The 16546-nt window shown below is 65.8% G+C and overlaps 2 protein-coding genes across 4 annotated transcripts; both read left to right on the forward strand.

Annotated features, from left to right (window-relative positions):
• Positions 1 to 2531: 2531 nt before the first annotated feature.
• TRABD (TraB domain containing) lies at positions 2532 to 11897 on the forward strand. Of its 3 annotated transcripts, XM_043563048.1 has the most exons (10): positions 6244 to 6701; positions 7465 to 7533; positions 7941 to 8019; positions 8449 to 8615; positions 8937 to 9077; positions 9510 to 9620; positions 9713 to 9856; positions 10097 to 10265; positions 10356 to 10467; positions 10598 to 11897. In XM_043563048.1, exons 1-10 carry the CDS (start codon positions 6660 to 6662, stop codon positions 10773 to 10775), a joined length of 1212 nt encoding a protein of 403 aa, XP_043418983.1. In that variant the 5' UTR covers positions 6244 to 6659; the 3' UTR covers positions 10776 to 11897. The 3 variants fall into 3 exon arrangements, with proteins under 3 accessions (XP_043418981.1, XP_043418982.1, XP_043418983.1); XM_043563047.1 differs by lacking the exons at positions 10356 to 10467; positions 10598 to 11897 and adding an exon at positions 2539 to 5944 and having other exon boundaries at positions 6220 to 6357; positions 9713 to 9851; positions 10093 to 10251; XM_043563046.1 differs by lacking the exons at positions 10097 to 10265; positions 10356 to 10467; positions 10598 to 11897 and adding an exon at positions 2532 to 5944 and having other exon boundaries at positions 6220 to 6357; positions 9713 to 10050.
• On the forward strand, positions 11856 to 15096 carry LOC122472985 (angiopoietin-related protein 5-like). Its single transcript, XM_043563049.1, has 7 exons — positions 11856 to 11947; positions 12026 to 12486; positions 12564 to 12591; positions 13122 to 13213; positions 13974 to 14100; positions 14249 to 14434; positions 14754 to 15096. Exons 2-7 carry the CDS (start codon positions 12400 to 12402, stop codon positions 15053 to 15055), a joined length of 822 nt encoding a protein of 273 aa, XP_043418984.1. The 5' UTR covers positions 11856 to 11947; positions 12026 to 12399; the 3' UTR covers positions 15056 to 15096.
• The last annotated feature ends 1450 nt before the right edge of the window (positions 15097 to 16546 follow it).

Raw genomic sequence — 16546 nt, forward strand, 5'->3', positions numbered from 1 at the left:
ACACAGGTACCGCTGGGTGAGGGACATCCGCACACACGCAGGTCCAGGCAGGGCTAGGGGCACCCCTGCTGGAGAGTCCCCCCGGTCCCACGGAGCCACCTCCATGTCTTGGGTGAGATGGCTCTGCCAGGCTGCCAGCCACCCGTCCCCTGGGCCAAGGCCGAGCAGGACACTTCAGACCCAGTCTCATCCAGAGGTCTGTCCTTGGAGTGTGACTGAGCCCCTGCCCTGGTTTGTTGGGGAAGAGGAGAGCCCCCGTAATCATCCCACAGAAGCACACCTCTTAGCGCAGGTGCTGAGGGATGCCACCCGACCCGGTGAGGGCAGGGGGGCGCCCCACGGGCTCCAGTGTTCATCTGAAGCCCCATCTCCTCTCTCCTTCCCTCTGGCCAGGGCACTGTGGCAGGTGTGGGCAACCGTCCCCGGCTCAGAGGAGACGGCTCAGGAAAGACCTCGCGCTCCATCCCACACGCCCCAGACGGGCCACGCCAGCACCACGGGGGCATCTCAACCAGACTCACTCCAGACCCCGGGGAAGTGCCCCCACCCCTCAGCATACTGCCTGGCAAAACCCTGCTGCTCTCCTATGTGAAGATGGCCGAGGTGGTCGGGAGGACAGACACGACCGGCCCCCAGGGGAGAACGATAGCTGGACACGAGCGCGCACCAGAGGCGCACGGGCCAGAGTGTCCTCCTTTAGGACAGAGGCCACCCGGAGGCCGGCTAGGCCCTTTGGGGACCAAGAAGCTGCAGGAGAGAAGTGTCAGCCCGGAGGCCCCACATGCAGTCTCTCGTATACAGAGCTCAGCCGGCAAACAGCCCAGCCTGCCGGCCAGCGCCCCAGCCGCACAGCAGGAGTGGCCGGGGGATTGCCTCCCACATCAGCTGGACCCCAGGAGAAACCCCCGCCAAAGAACGGGAGAGCCTGTGACCCCTACAAGCCACCAGTGCCAGAGCCGCTCAGAAGCCTGGGACTGCGGCCACCGCCTCTCTTCCTGGAACCTGAGGGGAATCCCGGTGCCGGTCTGGACTGGACTATCCCCTCACTCCCAAGCGGGTCCAGGCTGGGGGCGGGGCAGCCTGCTCCAGGCAGGCACTACTGAGGCCCCCACTCCAGCCAGTGGCCCCAGAGAACGGCCTGTCCCAGGGCCCCGAAGTGCAGACATGTCTCCCTCTTCCTTTTCTAAAGGGCTTCCCTCCCTGCTATTCACCAGCTTTCTGTGGAGACTGGAGTCCTGGCCCCAGGGCAGGGCCAGAATGTGAGGGCCCCTGAGTCAGGTCTAGGATGTCTAGGATGTGGGCACAAGCTCAGTGGAGCTGGCTGGGGGGGGGGACAGGATGGGGGGCAGCAGCCCCCGGGGCCCCCACAGCCCCCCGCTCGCCGCCGCTCCAGCGCCCAGCAATGGGGGTCAGGGGTCGGGAGCGCTCCGCATGCGGAGAAGAGGGAGGGCCGGCTCAGGACGCCCCACTGCGGGTGGTCGTGGGCATTGAGAGTCCCCCTCCCACGCCCCACAGCCCACTTGGCCACATGGGGACGACGAGGGGCCGGAGACTTGGCGGTTGGAGCCCCTCCGCTGGCAGTGGGACGGGAGCTCCAGACGCACCAGGGTCCGCCTGTCCTGACACCCTCCCCCTCCCCGTACAGACCTCCGGGGTTTGGGGTCCAGGTCTCAGCCTGGTCGGTCCCACCCTCCCAGGGGACCCAACCCACTAAGTCGAGGGATGGCCCGGTCGCCCGCGGGCGGGAGTCTCGGCACCCCCCCAACCCAGGATGAGTCACGCGGGCGTGCTCCACAACCAGAGTTTTCTGCTCCTCGCATCTCACCAGGGGCTGCAAGCCTCTCCGTGGACATTACCCGTGGAAACATCATCCCTTTTCCAGACTGGGAGCTGCAGTCAGAGAATTTAAGAGTGCTCGGACACAAGCCCGGGGACTCGAACTCATGTCTCCACCGTTACCTCCTTCCTCCTGGAACCGGAGGCGCCGGGGGCGGGGCAGGGTGGGGCGGGGCTTCTCGCGCGCGCCCCCCTGGGAAGTGTAGTCCGCCGGCGCTCGCGCGCAGCCCCCTGGGAAGTGTAGTCCGCGGGTGGCTGCGCGCGGACCCCTGGGAAGTGTAGTCCACCGGCGCGAACCGGGCGCGCCGACGGAGCGGACGGGCGGCGCGTGGAACTGCGCTTCCCGGCATGCCGAGCGCCGCCCGCCCCCGTCCCCGGGCCGTCCGGCCGCCCCGCCCCCGGTCCCGGCCCCGGTCCGCCCCGTCCGGTGGGGCGACGAGCCGCATGGAGGCCGGCTGAGGAGCGCCGCCCCGCCTCGGTACGCTGCGCGGCGAGGGTCCCGGCTGACGGGCCGGGGGCGGGGGCCCCCCCCTCGCTCTGGGCCCGGCCCAGTCAGCCCCCAGCGTGGGGCCTGGGGTCGGAAGGGTCAGCCCTGGCCCGTGAGGAGTGCGCGCGGGGCCGGGCAGGCGGCCGGGGCTCGCGGGGACAGGGGGCGGGCGGAGCAGGCTTGCGGGCTCGGGTGGGGCCCCCGGCGCGGGGGCCGCGGGCGAGAAGCGGGGGCCGCACCTCTGCGGGTGGAGACCCTGGGCTCTTCCCGAGTGCCGGTGGCCTCTGCCCGTCAGGCTGAGCGAGCGGGGCTGCCATATGGCGGGGTGGACGGCGCGGCCGAACTCCGCAGGCCTGCAGCAGTCTGCGCTCTGTTTCCGTGAAGCGGCTTTACTGAGCTGTAACTTATGTGCCACGAAGTACCGCGTAGGAGAGTCTCCGTAAAACTGTCCCAGCACAGGCAAGGCTGCCTTGGCTTCGGCATCTCAAAAACAGCCAGGAAGTCTGCTCGGAAGTCCTTGCCACCTTTGGAGATCAGGACAGCCTCGTTAGGAGAATGGGTGGTTTCCAGGTGGAAGCCTACTTACTGGCTTTGGGGTTCCCTGGAGAGGAAGATGGGCAGGCCGCCAGGCTCACTGCTTTCTTGGGCAGGCTCCCCTCTCCCTAGGTCTCTTGTCCCCGTTGCTCTCCTGCTCGCCCCCTTGCAGTGTGACTGGAAGGGAGCCTTGACCCTAGGACCACTGGGCAGTCTTGCAGGCTGGTGGTGTTCCCTACACAGCGCCCTGCAGTGGTGATCAGGGCGGGGGCCCAAGGTTGGGCGGGGTGCAGGCTCCAGCAGGGCCAGCCAGGGGTGGTGGACAAGGAGCCATTCAGGCCTCCAGCCCAAATGCAAGTTGGCCTGTGGCCTCTACCCCAATCCCAGACTTTGCCACACTTCCATAAAACAGGTGCTGCCAGACCCGGGGGTGTCCATTGCCAGGGGGGCCCAGGCTTAAGAAGTGGGGGTGTTGGGAAGTTCAGGGCTTTGGCCACGTCCCGCTGTCTCCCACTTGGTCATTTGTGTCTGCAGCCCGCTGGTCTGTCCGGTCTGGGACTTTTGGCTTCCTGAGCAAGCCCAGTGGGTTGGTTCGGAGAGGCGGGCTTTTCTGGGAACTCCGTTTGGTGCCAGTCAGCCCTGGCCACACTGAGAAGCGGGCTGGGATCCGGGGGGCAGTTTATGGCTTCTCAGTTTTTAGAGCATGGAGGGGGTGGTGATGGTGTCTCAGTCTGCTCTGCAGCCATAACAGAACCGCAGAGACGAGGCTTAAATAGCAGACTGTTTTCTCACAGCTCTGGAGGCTGGGAGTCTAAGATCAAGGTGCCGGCCAACCTGGTTGCTGCTGAGGGCTTTGTCGTCCTGGCTTGCAGACGGCTTTCCTCTCCCTGTGTGCTCACATGGCCAGCGGCCTGGTGTCTCTTCTCATAAGAGCCCTAGTACCATCATGGGGCCCCACCCTCATGACTTCGTGTAACCTTAGTCACCTCCCAGAAGCCCCACCTGCAAACACTGTCATCATGGGGATTAGGGCTTCAGTACTGAACTCCGGGGGACACAATTCAGTGCATAGAGGTGGGACCCAGGAGAAGGTCGGCTGCCTGGGCCGGGCAGGCAGGAACCTGTGTCACTCACACTGACCTGTCCGACGTTCTCAGCTTCCATCCTGAAATGCACACCCGGCAGGACAGTTTCCGACACTTCGTCCAATGGCAGAACCGCTTAACCCGCTACTCTGATTTGTGTCTCAGGGCTCACAGCGCGGGTGGGACCCTGACGGAGGCGGGGCTTTCCTGTCCTTTCAGCAGGCCCTTCGCTGGAGTCCTGGACAAGATGGGTCCCAAAGCTGTTGGGGATTCCCGCTGCTTTGGAATCCGACTTCCCGGAAGTGTGCGGGTGATTGTGCTGCTGTCCTGTGTGTGCAGGACTATAATTTCTAGAGCCAAATAGTGGTGTGGCCCTTTCCAGAGAAGGAGACAGTTGGGGAAAACTCACGTTTCAGTGTCTTCTGAACCAGATTGCTGGCCCTTTTCCTGCCCCGACAGGAGTAAGTGCACAGAGGTCTGGAGGTCACGGGCTGAAGTGAAGACTGAGTGTGGTACCTGTCTCGCAGCCAGGAGAGGGCCTAGTGTGTGCAGACAGATGGGACGGCTGGGTGACTGCTCTGAGCACCTCGATCCTAGAGGCGGGAGCTGAGTCCTCGCGGGCTGAAGGGTCCTGCCCGGGGCCTCGCCGCACCACGTCACTGGCCTTGGCCGGTCTGAGGTCTGGCCCAGCGTGCCATCCCCTGCAGCCTGGTCGCTGGCATCTGGCCACAGGTCGTCTCCATGGACAGTCCTGCTTGGCAGCGACAGCCGGTTGGAGGGGGATGAGGAGGCTCTTCCTGCTTCGTGCCAGGGTCACAGGCTCCCAGCATCGGTGGCTGTGGCCCGGCCAGGTAGCAGGGCCACGTGCTGGAGCGTGGATTCAGGAGGGGGCACGGGTATCTCCCCTGGAGGGTGTCAGCCAGGGGTCTCCTGGTCCCCGCAGCATGCGGTGGTGGAGGGAGCTGTTGGGACCTGTAGATCCGGATAGCGTGTGGCGGGAAACCAGGGGGCACGTGGACGCCCCACAGCAGCTACCTGCGGGTGCAGGGAGTGGAGGCTGAGCCCAGAGGTCTGCGGGAGGCGGGAGGCACTTTGCTGCCCTCCTGGCAGCTGGGAGAGGCTCAGGCCTCAGCTGTAAATATTTGAAACCGCATATGGGGGTGGGGGGCGGTTAAGCCATTGAAATGACATCCTACGAGGGTATTGCCAGGGGACCCCGCCCCCGCAGCGGAGGGAAACCAGGGTATGGGAAGGTGTGTGGAGGCAACAGCCTCAGACAAGGAGGCTTCTCAGAATCTCAGACTCTTGGTGTTGAAGGAGCCTCGGTGGTCTTCCGGCCTGACTAGGCCAGGCGCCCACCTCTGGGGAGCAGCCGCAGGAGGGGACCGGGGTGCTGCGCCACAGCGGGGGGCCGAGCCATTGCCGACTCAAGGCTTGTCTGCCACCCCCGGCCTGTAGGATGCAGGACCTGGAAGGGCCTCCCCAGAAAGGTGCCCCTGGCCCGCACAGAGTGGGGCCTGCCTGTCCCCTGTGGGCACAGAGGGTCGTCTGGCCGGAGGGAGGGGGAGGGAGGGAGGATGCGCCCTGGACCTGCACCCTAGACCTGTAGCCACCACACCGTGGTGGGGAGGGCTGAGGCACCACAGTGACCTCCGTGGTGACCTCCCGCTTGCGTGTTCTTACAGGAGCCTTCCTGCCAGGGCACAGGATGTTTTCTTAAAAAGTTTTTCTAGTACCTTGGCAGCGGTGTGCTGCTTGGGAGAACTGTTTGCTTTTTTGCATGGAGCCTGACAAAGGGCCATCGTCCCGGCTGCCCTGCTGGGCCGGCTCTGGGGCCTGGGGGTTGGGGGGGCGGGGTGGCAGGAGCTCCAGTGACCGCTCAGCCCCACCCCTCCAGCTCCAGGCTCCGCTTCCTGTTTGCATTTCAGTTGGCACCTTGCATGGTGGAGTGCTTTCCTTCTGTGAAGCAGGAAGAAGGGGCTTTGGGGATCCTGGACAGGAGGTACTGGGGGAGGGGTGCTTAGGAGGCCAGGCCCTCCTCCCCTCCGCAGCCACCCCTTTCTGCTGGCCCGGAGAGGCCGGGGCCCAACTGTGTCCTCTAGCCCTAAGCCAGTTCCTCTTTTAGAAACTGGGCCATCCTCTAGAGGGGCCGCCCCCTCCCACCCTCGGTCAGCCCCGGGGCATGTGAGAGTGTTGGTTAAACTGGGAGGGAGCCCTGCCCTGCCCCGGGCTGCCTGCACGGGGGTGCGCGGTGAGCCACGGGTGGTCATGGCCTGGGTGAACCCTGTCTGCTCCCTGCTGCTGCGTGACCACAGGCCTGAGGGACAGGAACCTGGCCCGGCGTCGCACTGGCCTTATCATTTGCCCTTCCTTCTTGTGAAAGTTTGGGAGAAGTGTGCAGCCCCAGGAAAACGGGTGAGGCGAGGGTCCGTGGCGCCCTGGGGCAGCCGCACCCCGTGCCCCCAGCACTGCCCAGAGGCACATGTAACACTCATGGGCTGGGTGGGCTTGAGAACCCAGCCACGGTACCGCGGCCCAACTTCAGACAGGTCGGGGTGGTTCCCTAATCCCGCAGTCTGCACGAGGTCCCTGGTCAGACTCCTCGGGGGGCCTGGTCGTTTTGAGCTGCGCTCAGAGGTGGCCCCGGAGGCAGCAGCAGACCCTGGCTTGAGTTTCCGCGGCGTCTCGGGGAAGCCCGGGTGAAGACCGCGTTGGCGATGCTGCTGTCTCGCGCCTGGCAACCAGAACCACACGTCCCGGTACAGGCCTCGGGCCCCTCACTCCCCTTGGCCCCGGAGGTCCGGATGGTACGCTGTCCTTTGTCCTGGTGACAAAGCCCTTTCCAGGAAGTGCGCCTGCTGTGCCCACATGACTGTCCCCCCCCCCCCAAGCTCCTGGCTCCTTCTGAGGGGGGCGGCTGGAGAGCCTTGCTCCTTCCCGCTTCCGAGATGCTGACGCTCACACTGTGGCTCCCGACGGGGCAGCGGCCGTCGCGCTGAGTCTGAGTTCCAGAGATGCCTGGATGACTCCCCTGAAGGCATTCAGCACCTGCTTGATACTCAGACTCATGTCTTCTGCTGGGTTTTCTCACCTGTGGGAGTTTGGCGCAGTGTGTTTTGTTCCAGAGCCGTAAAGGGAACGTCCCGGTCTGCCTGACTGCCCCTCAGGGCTGGTCCCTGAGCTCCAATGCCTTGCTCTCTGTGGGGTAAACGGGAGATGGGGGTGACAGGTCTGCTCGGCAGAGGACCCCCAGTTCACTGGCGGGGGCAAAGCCAGGCCTCTCCAGCTCTGTTCTTAGCCCCGTGGTGCAGGGTTTGTATGCCGCTCACAGCCAGACTCTCACACCTGCTGTGCCGGCCACAGGGACCCTGGACCCCGGCCGTCCGTAGCTGGTGACTGACAGGTGTCAATCTGGAAGGGCAGAGGCAGTAATGCCACCCACGGATCTTTCAGATCAGACTGAGCCCCGTGGTGCCCTGAGCCCCGTGCGCAGGTGAAAACGTGCTTCCTGTATTTCCTCAGGTATCCCTCATCAGTGCCAGGAGCTGCCTCCCAGCCATGGAGGGGGAGGAGGAGCGGTCACCTCAGGAGGTCAGAGCCTGGGCTGGATGCTGGGCGGGGGATAGGGGGGCGGCTGCTTCCTGAACGACCTCGGGCTCGGGGTCTGGCCAGCTGCTCAGCAGAGTGTGGGTTCCCCCTCAGCGTGGTCGCCTGGGGTCACCGTGGCTGCTTCTATGCATAGAAGAGCATTATGTGGCTTTTGGAGGGCGGGGGCTGGGTTCTGGGTCAGCCAGGGGGACCCGGGGGCAGGGAGCCCTGGGGGTGGGCCGTATCCAAGGAAATGATCACAGAGATTTCATCCCGGGGAGCACACGGAGTTCATGGAGCAGCAGCCCCTGAGTTCTTGATGGGCCCGCTGGGGACAGGTGGGTGCCAAGTGTCCCGCAGCCCCCAGGGAGGGTGGTGCCCTGACTCAGACACTCCTGTTCCCTCTGCAGGCTGACACGGAGCCCGTTGTCCCAGTGGGGTCTTCCGAGGTGGTGCCCAGGGTGCTTTCCGGAGAACCCCAGAACCTGTGTGCGTGCTCCCTGACACCATTCAGTGCTGGGGGGCCAGTGGGGGGGGGCAGCTCCTGGCCAGGCGGGGCTTGGGCTGAGTTTGTGGTGAATGGGGTTCCCAGCCAGCCCCAGGTTGTTGGGTGGGAGGCTAAGTGCTTCAGAGCTGCCCTGGGGACCTCGGCCCTGCATGGTCACGGCCATCCCCGTCCTGGCTCCCTCGATGCCTGGGTGATTCTCATCGTGGAGACTGCAGACCTCGCCAAGGCCCAGGCCCCTTTTCACGGGGAAGGTCTGCTCCGACGGCACCGTGCCGGTCGCGTGCGCTGTAGTGAGCAGTGCTGAGTGTGGGTGGCGGCCCATCGAGGCCGGGGGAGCCCCGTGGAGAGAGCTGCTCAGGAAGGTGGGCCCCGGTGCGCACGGCACCCCAGCTGGCCTGCTGTCCTTGCAGCCGACGCCGACGCTCTGTCCCTGCTCCTGGAGATGAAGCTGAGGAGGCGGCGGGAACGGCCCAGCCTGCCGCGCACCGTGACCGAGCTGGTGGCCGAGGACGGGAGCAGGGTGTACGTGGTGGGCACAGCCCACTTCAGCGATGACAGCAAGAGGGACGTCGTGAAGGTGAGGCCCGCCACACTGGGCTGGCCTTGGGCCGAGCGGCCCCTTCCCGTGAGCCCCCACTTCCTCCTCCGCGACGCCAGCGCCCCTCAGAGGGGAGGTTTCTGATGCTGGGGAAGCCTCGCAGCCTGGGCACTTTTCTGTTTAGCGATCGGCGAACTTTTTGTAGCTTCTCGGTTGCTTCCAGGAACGAGTTGTGGCCACAGCAGCCGAGGTAGCCCCTGGGGCCGGGCCTCCCGGTCGGTTCCAGGGCGGCCTCCGCCTGCGGGGCCGGGGCCGGGCCGGGAGCAGGGCCCCGGGGCTCAGCCGGCATGTCCGTTGCAGACCATCCGGGAGGTGCAGCCTGACGTGGTGGTGGTGGAGCTGTGCCAGTACCGCGTGTCCATGCTCAAGATGGACGAGAGCACGCTGCTCCAGGAGGCCAAGGAGATCAGCCTGGAGAAGCTGCAGCAGGCCGTGAGGCAGGTGCGGCGCCGGGCGGCCTTCCGGTCAGCAGCGCGGTGCCCCGCCCACCCTGGCCGGAGGCAGGAGAGGGGCTCCCCTTTACGGGGTTTCGCACGAGGGAGGACAGGCGGGTGGTGCTTCGGCCCCGAGGCGAGGGCCGGACGGGGACCCCGGGGTTCGCCGAGCGGGTCCTGGGGCACCGGGGGGGGGGGGGGGGGGGGAGGGGGTGGCCGCGGAGCGCGCTCCAGCCTGCCTGCCGGCTCCAAGTGCCGCTCCGTCACGCCGACGTGTGCCCCTCGGGGACACGGGCGGGGGTGGCTGGAGGGAAGTGGGGCCTCAGCATCCGCCGTGGCTGCGGCCGCCTGCCCAAGGCCCTTGCTCGGCCCCACGACGTAGGCTAGGCCTGTGCTCTGTGCCCACGCGGCCGTTGACCCTCGGTCCCCTCCCCTGCAGAACGGGGTCATGTCTGGACTCATGCAGATGCTGCTGCTGAAGGTGTCGGCCCACATCACCGAGCAGCTGGGCATGGCCCCCGGCGGCGAGTTCAGGGCGGCCTTCAAGGAGGTGGGCCGGGGTCCGGCCGGGACGGGGGCTCGGGGCACGGGAGCCGCCCCGGGGCTCAGGCTTCCCCAACCGACACCCAGCCCCTGCCCCAGGCCAGCAAGGTGCCTTTCTGCAAGTTCCACCTGGGCGACCGGCCCATCCCCGTCACCTTCAAGAGGGCCATCGCCGCACTGTCCTTCTGGCAGAAAGTCAAGCTGGCCTGGGGCCTGTGCTTCCTGTCAGACCCATCAGGTAGGGCCCCTCGGCCTCCGGCAGGCAGCCCCACCCAGGAAGCGGGGCCCAGCCCCCGCCGCGTGGCACGTTCCCCCTTGTTCTCGGGCTGAGCCTCCTCAAAACAGGGCCCTCCCGCTCCTTCCTTCCGCCGTGATCCCGAACAAAGAGGGCACCGAGGTCCCTGCCCTGGGTCAACAGCACCGGCCTCCCGCCGGCCGCCCCGTGCCCGCGAGGCTGGCAGCGTGCCCTCTGCCCCCAGCAAGGACGACGTGGAGCGCTGCAAGCAAAAGGACCTGCTGGAGCAGATGATGGCCGAGATGGTCGGCGCGTTCCCCGACCTGCACCGCACCATCGTCTCGGAGCGCGACGTTTACCTGACCTACATGCTGCGGCAGGCCGCCCGGCGCCTGGAGCTGCCCCGCTCCTCTGACGGTGACGGCGACGGCGACGGCCGGCCCCGGGCGGGGGCTCCCCAGGCGCCGTGCCCGCCGGGCGGGGGCTGATGCTTCCCTTTCCCCACAGCCGAGCCCAGGAAGTGTGTCCCCTCGGTGGTGGTGGGCGTCGTGGGCATGGGCCACGTGCCGGGCATCGAGAAGAACTGGACCACCGACCTCAACATCCAGGAGATCATGACGTGAGTGCCGCCCACGTGCGCCCTGTAGTCCCTGAGCACGGAGCCCGGCGGGGTCGCGGCCAGGCTGGGCTGGGGGCTGGGGGGCAGCGTGCGCCCCCCAGCCAGGCCCAGCCCGCCCTCCCTTCCCCAGCGTCCCCCCGCCGTCCATCTCCGGCAGAGTGTCCCGGCTGGCCGTGAAGGCCGCCTTCTTGGGCCTGCTGGGCTACGGCCTTTACTGGATGGGGCGCCGCGCCACCAGCCTGGTCCTGTCACTGCCTGTCGCTCAGTACTGTCTGCAGAGGGCGTCCGCGGCCCGGCCGCGCAAATAGGAAGGACCAACGCGTGGCGGCTCCCGTGTCACCGCTGAGGGGCGCTGGGGCTGGCCCCCCCCAACGAGGAGCGGCTGGGTGCCACCCCCTGTGGGGGTCCAGGCCCGGCCACGCCTCTCCTCCCCCAACCCGCCCAAATAAAGAAATATTTAACTGCTCTGAGCTCAGGCTTCCCAGCAGCCCCCTCCCCACCCTCATCCCTGGCCCTGCAGGGACCGCTCTTGGGGTTCGTGGGCATCAGGACGCGCTGGTGGGGGAGGGGCCAAAGGTGCACACCGCCCCACCCCCATCCCCGGCCCCCAGGTGAAGGGGCGTGGTGGGCGTGGCCAGCCATCCCCTACCTCACTGTGCCTTCTCACGCGCTGGCAGCAGGAGCCCTGGCCCGGGAGCGAGTCCCAGTGGGTTCTGGGCCACCGGGTTCCTGGCCGGCATGTTTGGGAAGGGCCAGGTCACCCCACGCAGCTCTGTCGTGGCTCCTGGGAGCGTCCCTCCCGCCTGGGCAGCTTGGCCACGCTCGGTCGCGGCGGGCGCACACCAGCTCTGCCTGCAGACGGTGTGTGGTTTTTGGTTTTTAAAAATGTCTGAAGTTTTTTTACTCAGGTAATTTTAACTTAAGAGAAAAACTGAAGCAAACGTCAGAAAATACTAGCCTTAAACCTGGTTGGGACAAAGAGAACGTGTGCGTGGGGGGACCTCGATCCCGAGAGGGTGAGCCCGTGGGAGAAAGGTCAGCCTCCGCAGGGGGGTGCCGGGCCCGCCTCTGGCTGGGGGCTTCTGGGGCTGCAGCCCTCGGACGGGAGCCTTCCTCGGCCCCAACCTCAGTGGACAGCGGGCGCGTGTCCGCTGTGGGGCGGGACAGACGGAGACCCGAGGTTGGGCCGAGCCCACGCGGGGCTCCCACCCCGGGCACCTCCCTGCGGCCACGCTCCGCGGGTCACGTGTCTGTGACACGGCCTCTGTGCAGCCCACCCGGGCCCCGGGGCCACGCTTGATTGTGTCTGTGTTGACTCGATGTCTGACAAAACCAGGTGAAACCCACGGCCGTGAACGGGGCCGCACCGTGTTTTCTGTCATACGTGTACTCATTCCTGAGAAATGGAAATAAAGTCTAATTTTGGAAAAGCTCCTGTTTCGTGAAGTGTGTAGAAGTGAGCACAAGCGGCAGGGAGGAGGTGACGGGTGGCAGCAGGGGTGACCGGCCTGGGCCTAGCGGTCTGGAGAACTTCCTGCCGCCAACACCTGCCTCTCAGCACTGGGTCTAGGCCCTGGGGCCCCCGCACCTGCCTGTCCCAAGTGCGGACCCCGGCCCAGCGAGGACACCAGCCAAGGGGAAGTGTGCTCAGGGACAGGCAGTAGTCCCTGCCCCTCACCTCCCTGGTCCACACCCTTAGGCTTCCCGCCCGCAAACCTCCCCCAACCCTGGCACGGGGGCGGGGGTGGGGGGGTGGGGGGAGGCGGGGCGAGCCCAGCACCCGAACAAAAGGTGCCGGGACCAGTGGCTCAGATCTGCCCGGAAGGACCACAGTGAGCACCCAGGGTGGTGTGGGCCGTCCGTGGGCGTGAAGGGAGGCTGGTAGGGCTGCGGGCTGGGCTCTCCCCCACCAGGGCTGCACCCTCCGGAAGCATGGCTGCCCGCTCCGTACTGGGTCTTGCTGCTATCCTCTGCCTCTCTGTGCCCCAGGCCGGCTCCATGGTGCGGCATCGACAGCCGGTAAGAGTGGTCATCGGGCCGGTGGGTCTCGCCGGGCTACCAAGACCGCCCCCGACCAATGTCCTCTCTCTCCACAGGTCCAGGCGGTGCTGCTGGAACCCCAAGGTCGGGATGGGGTGGGGGGGGGGGGGGCGTCAGGTCTGGGCAGCCTCTGGCCTGTCACCCACGGGCCCTGCCCTGGCAGGCCTCACTCCCCATGAGGACCGGGCTGGGTCCCTGCCCCAGACGGCCTGGGAGGAGGGCAGACAAGGACCAGGCCCCACTGTGTTCCTGTGTTAGGAGGGGCCCGCTGGGCTCAGGGCAGCCCTCCCGCCACTGCCAGGCCAGGGGGAGGAAGGTGGGGGAACCGTGAGGGACCTTCCCAGGGCAGCAGGTGAAGGGGAGAGGTTCTGTCTGGGGGCCACGGGAAGAATTGAGGGTCTGGCTGAGGGTTGCGGCCGGGCCAATTTGCAGAGCCCAAGGAACAGCCGCTCCCAGAGAAGAGGCCTGAGGCAGGCGTGGCCCAAACTCGGGAGACTGGCTGCCCATCTGCCAGATTGTCCCAGGGCCTCTGCAGGAGGAGGACTCCGGTTCTGGTCACTGGGGGACCACGGCCCCCTCCCAGGCCTGAGCCTTCCTGGCCACATCTCCCACAGGGAGGGACTGCTCTCAGATCTGGGTGGAGAAGCCCAGAGCCCCCAGCGGTGTGTACACCATCCAGCCAGAGGGAGCCAGCGCCCCCTTCCAGGTGAGCAGCCCTCAGCGGGGTGAGGGTCCAGGAGATACTCCGTATGACTTGCTTGGGCAAAAACAAGAGAAGTTACTTGTTCAAGTAACAGGGAAGGACCGGCCGGACCGGGTGGAGTCTGTCCTCAGACACAGCTGGGCACGGAGATGTTCATGGACTTTGCGGGGGGGGGGGGGGGGGGGTATTTTATTTTATTTTATTTTTTAGTGCTTATCTTGAGAGAGAGAAAGAGAGATTGAGAGTATATGCGCATGAGTGGGGAGGAGCAGGGGAGGGAGAGAATCCGGAGCAGGGTCTGCATTGTCAGCACAGAGCCCGATCCGGGGCTTGAACTCTCGAACTGTGAGATCATGACCTGAGCCAAGATCAAGAGTCAGACACTTAACTGAGCCACCCCGGCGCCCCACAGACATTGTTTTATAGTCAGGAAAGGTTGGGAGAAACCCAAGCTTGCACCCGTAAAGGTACGAACAAGGAGAGATTCCAGGATCCAACGTCAGGTGAAAAAAAACAAAGCCACAAAGCAGGTGCAAACGGACGTGAAAGCGGGCGGCCCTCCCGAGGCCTGGGGCGCTACGTGGATCCTCGCCCTGCTTCTGAGAATGTGGATTCGTTACGAGGAGAGTTTACATGACACGGACAAGCAGGAAAAGTTTCGGTTTTCAAACAGAAAGCGTTGGGGGGGGGGGGCACAGATAGGACAGGGGCAGCCTACGTGGGTCCAGCCAGGCACTGCCTGCCACGTGCAGTCCTTCCCCAGGCTCTGTGCGACATGCGGGAGGACGGTGGCTGGACGGTGATTCAGAGCCGGGACCGGGGCAGGCGGAGGCGTCTGGACTTTGAGAGATGCTGGCAGGAGTACAAACAGGGCTTCGGAGACTTGACGGGTAGGAGGGCCGTGTGCCTGTGGGCACAGGGGCGTGCACCCCGAGGCTGGTGTTTGGGGGGTCACCGGGCCCACAGGGCAGAGACGATAGGAGGAGGCCAGGGGTGGCCGTCACGCGGCAGCCTCAGCCTGGGTGCCCACCCCTGCAGGTGACCACTGGCTGGGGCTGCAGCACATCTCCGACCTGACTTCCCAGCCGGGCCTGCGCTCAGAGCTCACGGTGGACCTTCTGGATGCGGACAACCACACGCTTCAGGCCCACTATGACAACTTCCACGTGGACGGGGAGGACCTGTTTTACCGATTGACCCTTGGCCTGTACTCTGGGAACGCAGGTGAGTGCTTGGGAGGTAAGGGGGCCTCATGCCTGCCCCCCGCCCACACGCACAAGTGTCCTGCTTTGTCCACTGGACTCTCCAGGCTGGGGGGAGGGGTAGTCTTGCCACGGGGCCAGGGTGGGTAGGGAAGGTTGGGTCCCTGGAGACCCTGGCTTTCCGGCCCACATCTGTCGGCCTCAACGCTCCGGGCGAGGCTGTCGCTCCCCAAGCGTCTGCCCTGCGGTCTCAGACGCCGAGGCAGCCAGAGCAGCTTCCACGACGGGAGCGCGGGCCGGAGGGGCAGCCGGCCCGCCACCCACGCCACCACGCTGCGCAGGGGACGCGTTCCGGGGCCTGGGCCGCACGGATGACCAAGAGGGCTGTGGCTTCAGCACGCTGGACCGCGACCGCGACCACTGCTCGCCCTGCACGGACGGCGCCCAGCCCTTCACCAGCTGCAGCCGCGACCGCTCGGGCGCCGGCTGGTGGTACAGCGACTGCGGCCAAGCTGACCTCAACGGGCCGTGGCCGGAGCGCGGAGGGGCCGCCTCGGGCATGCGCTGGGCCACCGGCAACCACCGGCCCACCCTGCGCGCCAGCGTGCTGCGCGTGCGCACCACTGCTTCCCACAAGGCCTAGGCCCCTCGGTGGCCGAGCCTCATTAAACGTTCAAGCCCTGCCGTCTGCTGTGTCTTCCTCGGGATGGGGATAGGGGAGGCGCCGAGCTCAGCTCCTGCCCAGCCTGGCTGCCCAGACCCAGCGCTGCCCACCCAGGACACCTGTCCGTGCACCTGGGGAAATCCACGAAGCCCAACCTTGAGGCCAGAAGCAAGGTCACCAGGTCTGGGAGGGCACTGCCCGTCCCTGCTGACCTGCTGGAACCCTTGCCACCCACCCGATGCCCCCACTGGCTGTGACCTCTGTGAGGGCGGCCAGCGGGACACAGCCTGGTGCTCTTGAGCCTTCAAGAACCCGATCCCACCAGATCCCAAAGCGTGGGCAAGACGGTGGGGTCAGGGGGCAAAGAGATGAGTCAGAAGGGCCTGGGACCTGGGGAAGACGAGATGGGCTCGGGCCAGTTTCCCTAGGCAGTTAGGAAGGAGGCTGGGGACGGGGCACTGTGCCAGCAGGCCCAGATGGGGAGGAAAGTGTCAGACTGCAGGAGACTCTGGGCACTGAGCATCTATGAGGGCCTAAACTCACTGTCCCCCACACGGATGAGGACTCAGCTGGAGAGGGGTTGAGGGGGTCTCCCAATGCCACTCAGCTGGCAGGGGCAGAGACGGTTCACACGAGGTCTGGGAAACCCACGTTGTGGCCCCAGGAGAAAGTTCCAGAGGTAGCTCCTTGAACTTAAGTGTAGAATCCAGCCAGGAGGGAGCTTGTATGTTTGTCCAGCTTCTGGTCTCCGGTTCCAGTATGGGGCCGGGAGTGGGGGGCGGGGGACACTGGCAAACCCTTCCAAGGGCCACCCACTCCATGCAGGCATCAAGGGGTCTTTTCAAGGCTCCTCTGAACTGAACACCTGAGTTATTCAGCAACAGTGACCCTGAGGGGGTCTTTGGGGGTGGGGGGCAGACCCTTCAAAGACTCTGCCCTCCAGCGGCACGGGTGAGGAGAGAGACAGAAGAAACAGGAAAATAAGGGATTCAGGTCGTTTCAGGGAAGTGCTATGCAAGGAAAAACACAGGGTGCCAGGCGGCACTTAAGGAGCAGCGTGGCGCCGGGTGGGCATGGAATCCAGAACTCCTGTGAGGAATCCTGCTCCGAGCAGAGGAAGAGCGGGAGCAAAGGCGCTCCTGCACCGGAGAGGCTCCAGGCCAGAGTCTCGCCCAATCTCAGCTTTGGCTTTGCCCTGGGGCTCTTCCCGGGCGGTCCCCACCGACCTTCCTGGACAAACATCCTCTTTCCCTCCTGTCCCGGTGCCCGGCGCAGCTAGAGGACGATCCGGAGACAGACCCTCGGCACAGAGCGGGGCCGGGGCTGACCTTGGCTTCACCCTGGCGGTCTACTAGGGACGTCGCTCAGCACGGTCACCCCACTCGGAGCACTCAGTCCCTACTGTCCGGTGTTTCCCGGGTCGGACCTCCAGGGACCTGCCGGCTCCTCACGCAGAGCAGCCATTCTAGA

This window comes from Prionailurus bengalensis, chromosome B4 (assembly GCF_016509475.1).
Source record: "Prionailurus bengalensis isolate Pbe53 chromosome B4, Fcat_Pben_1.1_paternal_pri, whole genome shotgun sequence".
Taxonomy (NCBI): Eukaryota; Metazoa; Chordata; class Mammalia; order Carnivora; family Felidae; genus Prionailurus; species Prionailurus bengalensis.

Bases quoted from the DNA above. Each gene is read 5' to 3' on its own strand.
- LOC122472985 (XM_043563049.1), top strand. From the start codon at position 12,400: ATGGCTGCCCGCTCCGTACTGGGTCTTGCTGCTATCCTCTGCCTCTCT. The intron at 12,592-13,121 runs GTCGGGATGGGG...CATCTCCCACAG, and splicing joins GGTGCTGCTGGAACCCCAAG to GGAGGGACTGCTCTCAGATC. The intron at 13,214-13,973 runs GTGAGCAGCCCT...GTCCTTCCCCAG, and splicing joins GAGCCAGCGCCCCCTTCCAG to GCTCTGTGCGACATGCGGGA.
- TRABD (XM_043563048.1), top strand. From the start codon at position 6,660: ATGCTGCTGTCTCGCGCCTGGCAACCAGAACCACACGTCCCG. The intron at 6,702-7,464 runs GTACAGGCCTCG...GTATTTCCTCAG, and splicing joins AACCAGAACCACACGTCCCG to GTATCCCTCATCAGTGCCAG. The intron at 7,534-7,940 runs GTCAGAGCCTGG...TTCCCTCTGCAG, and splicing joins AGGAGCGGTCACCTCAGGAG to GCTGACACGGAGCCCGTTGT.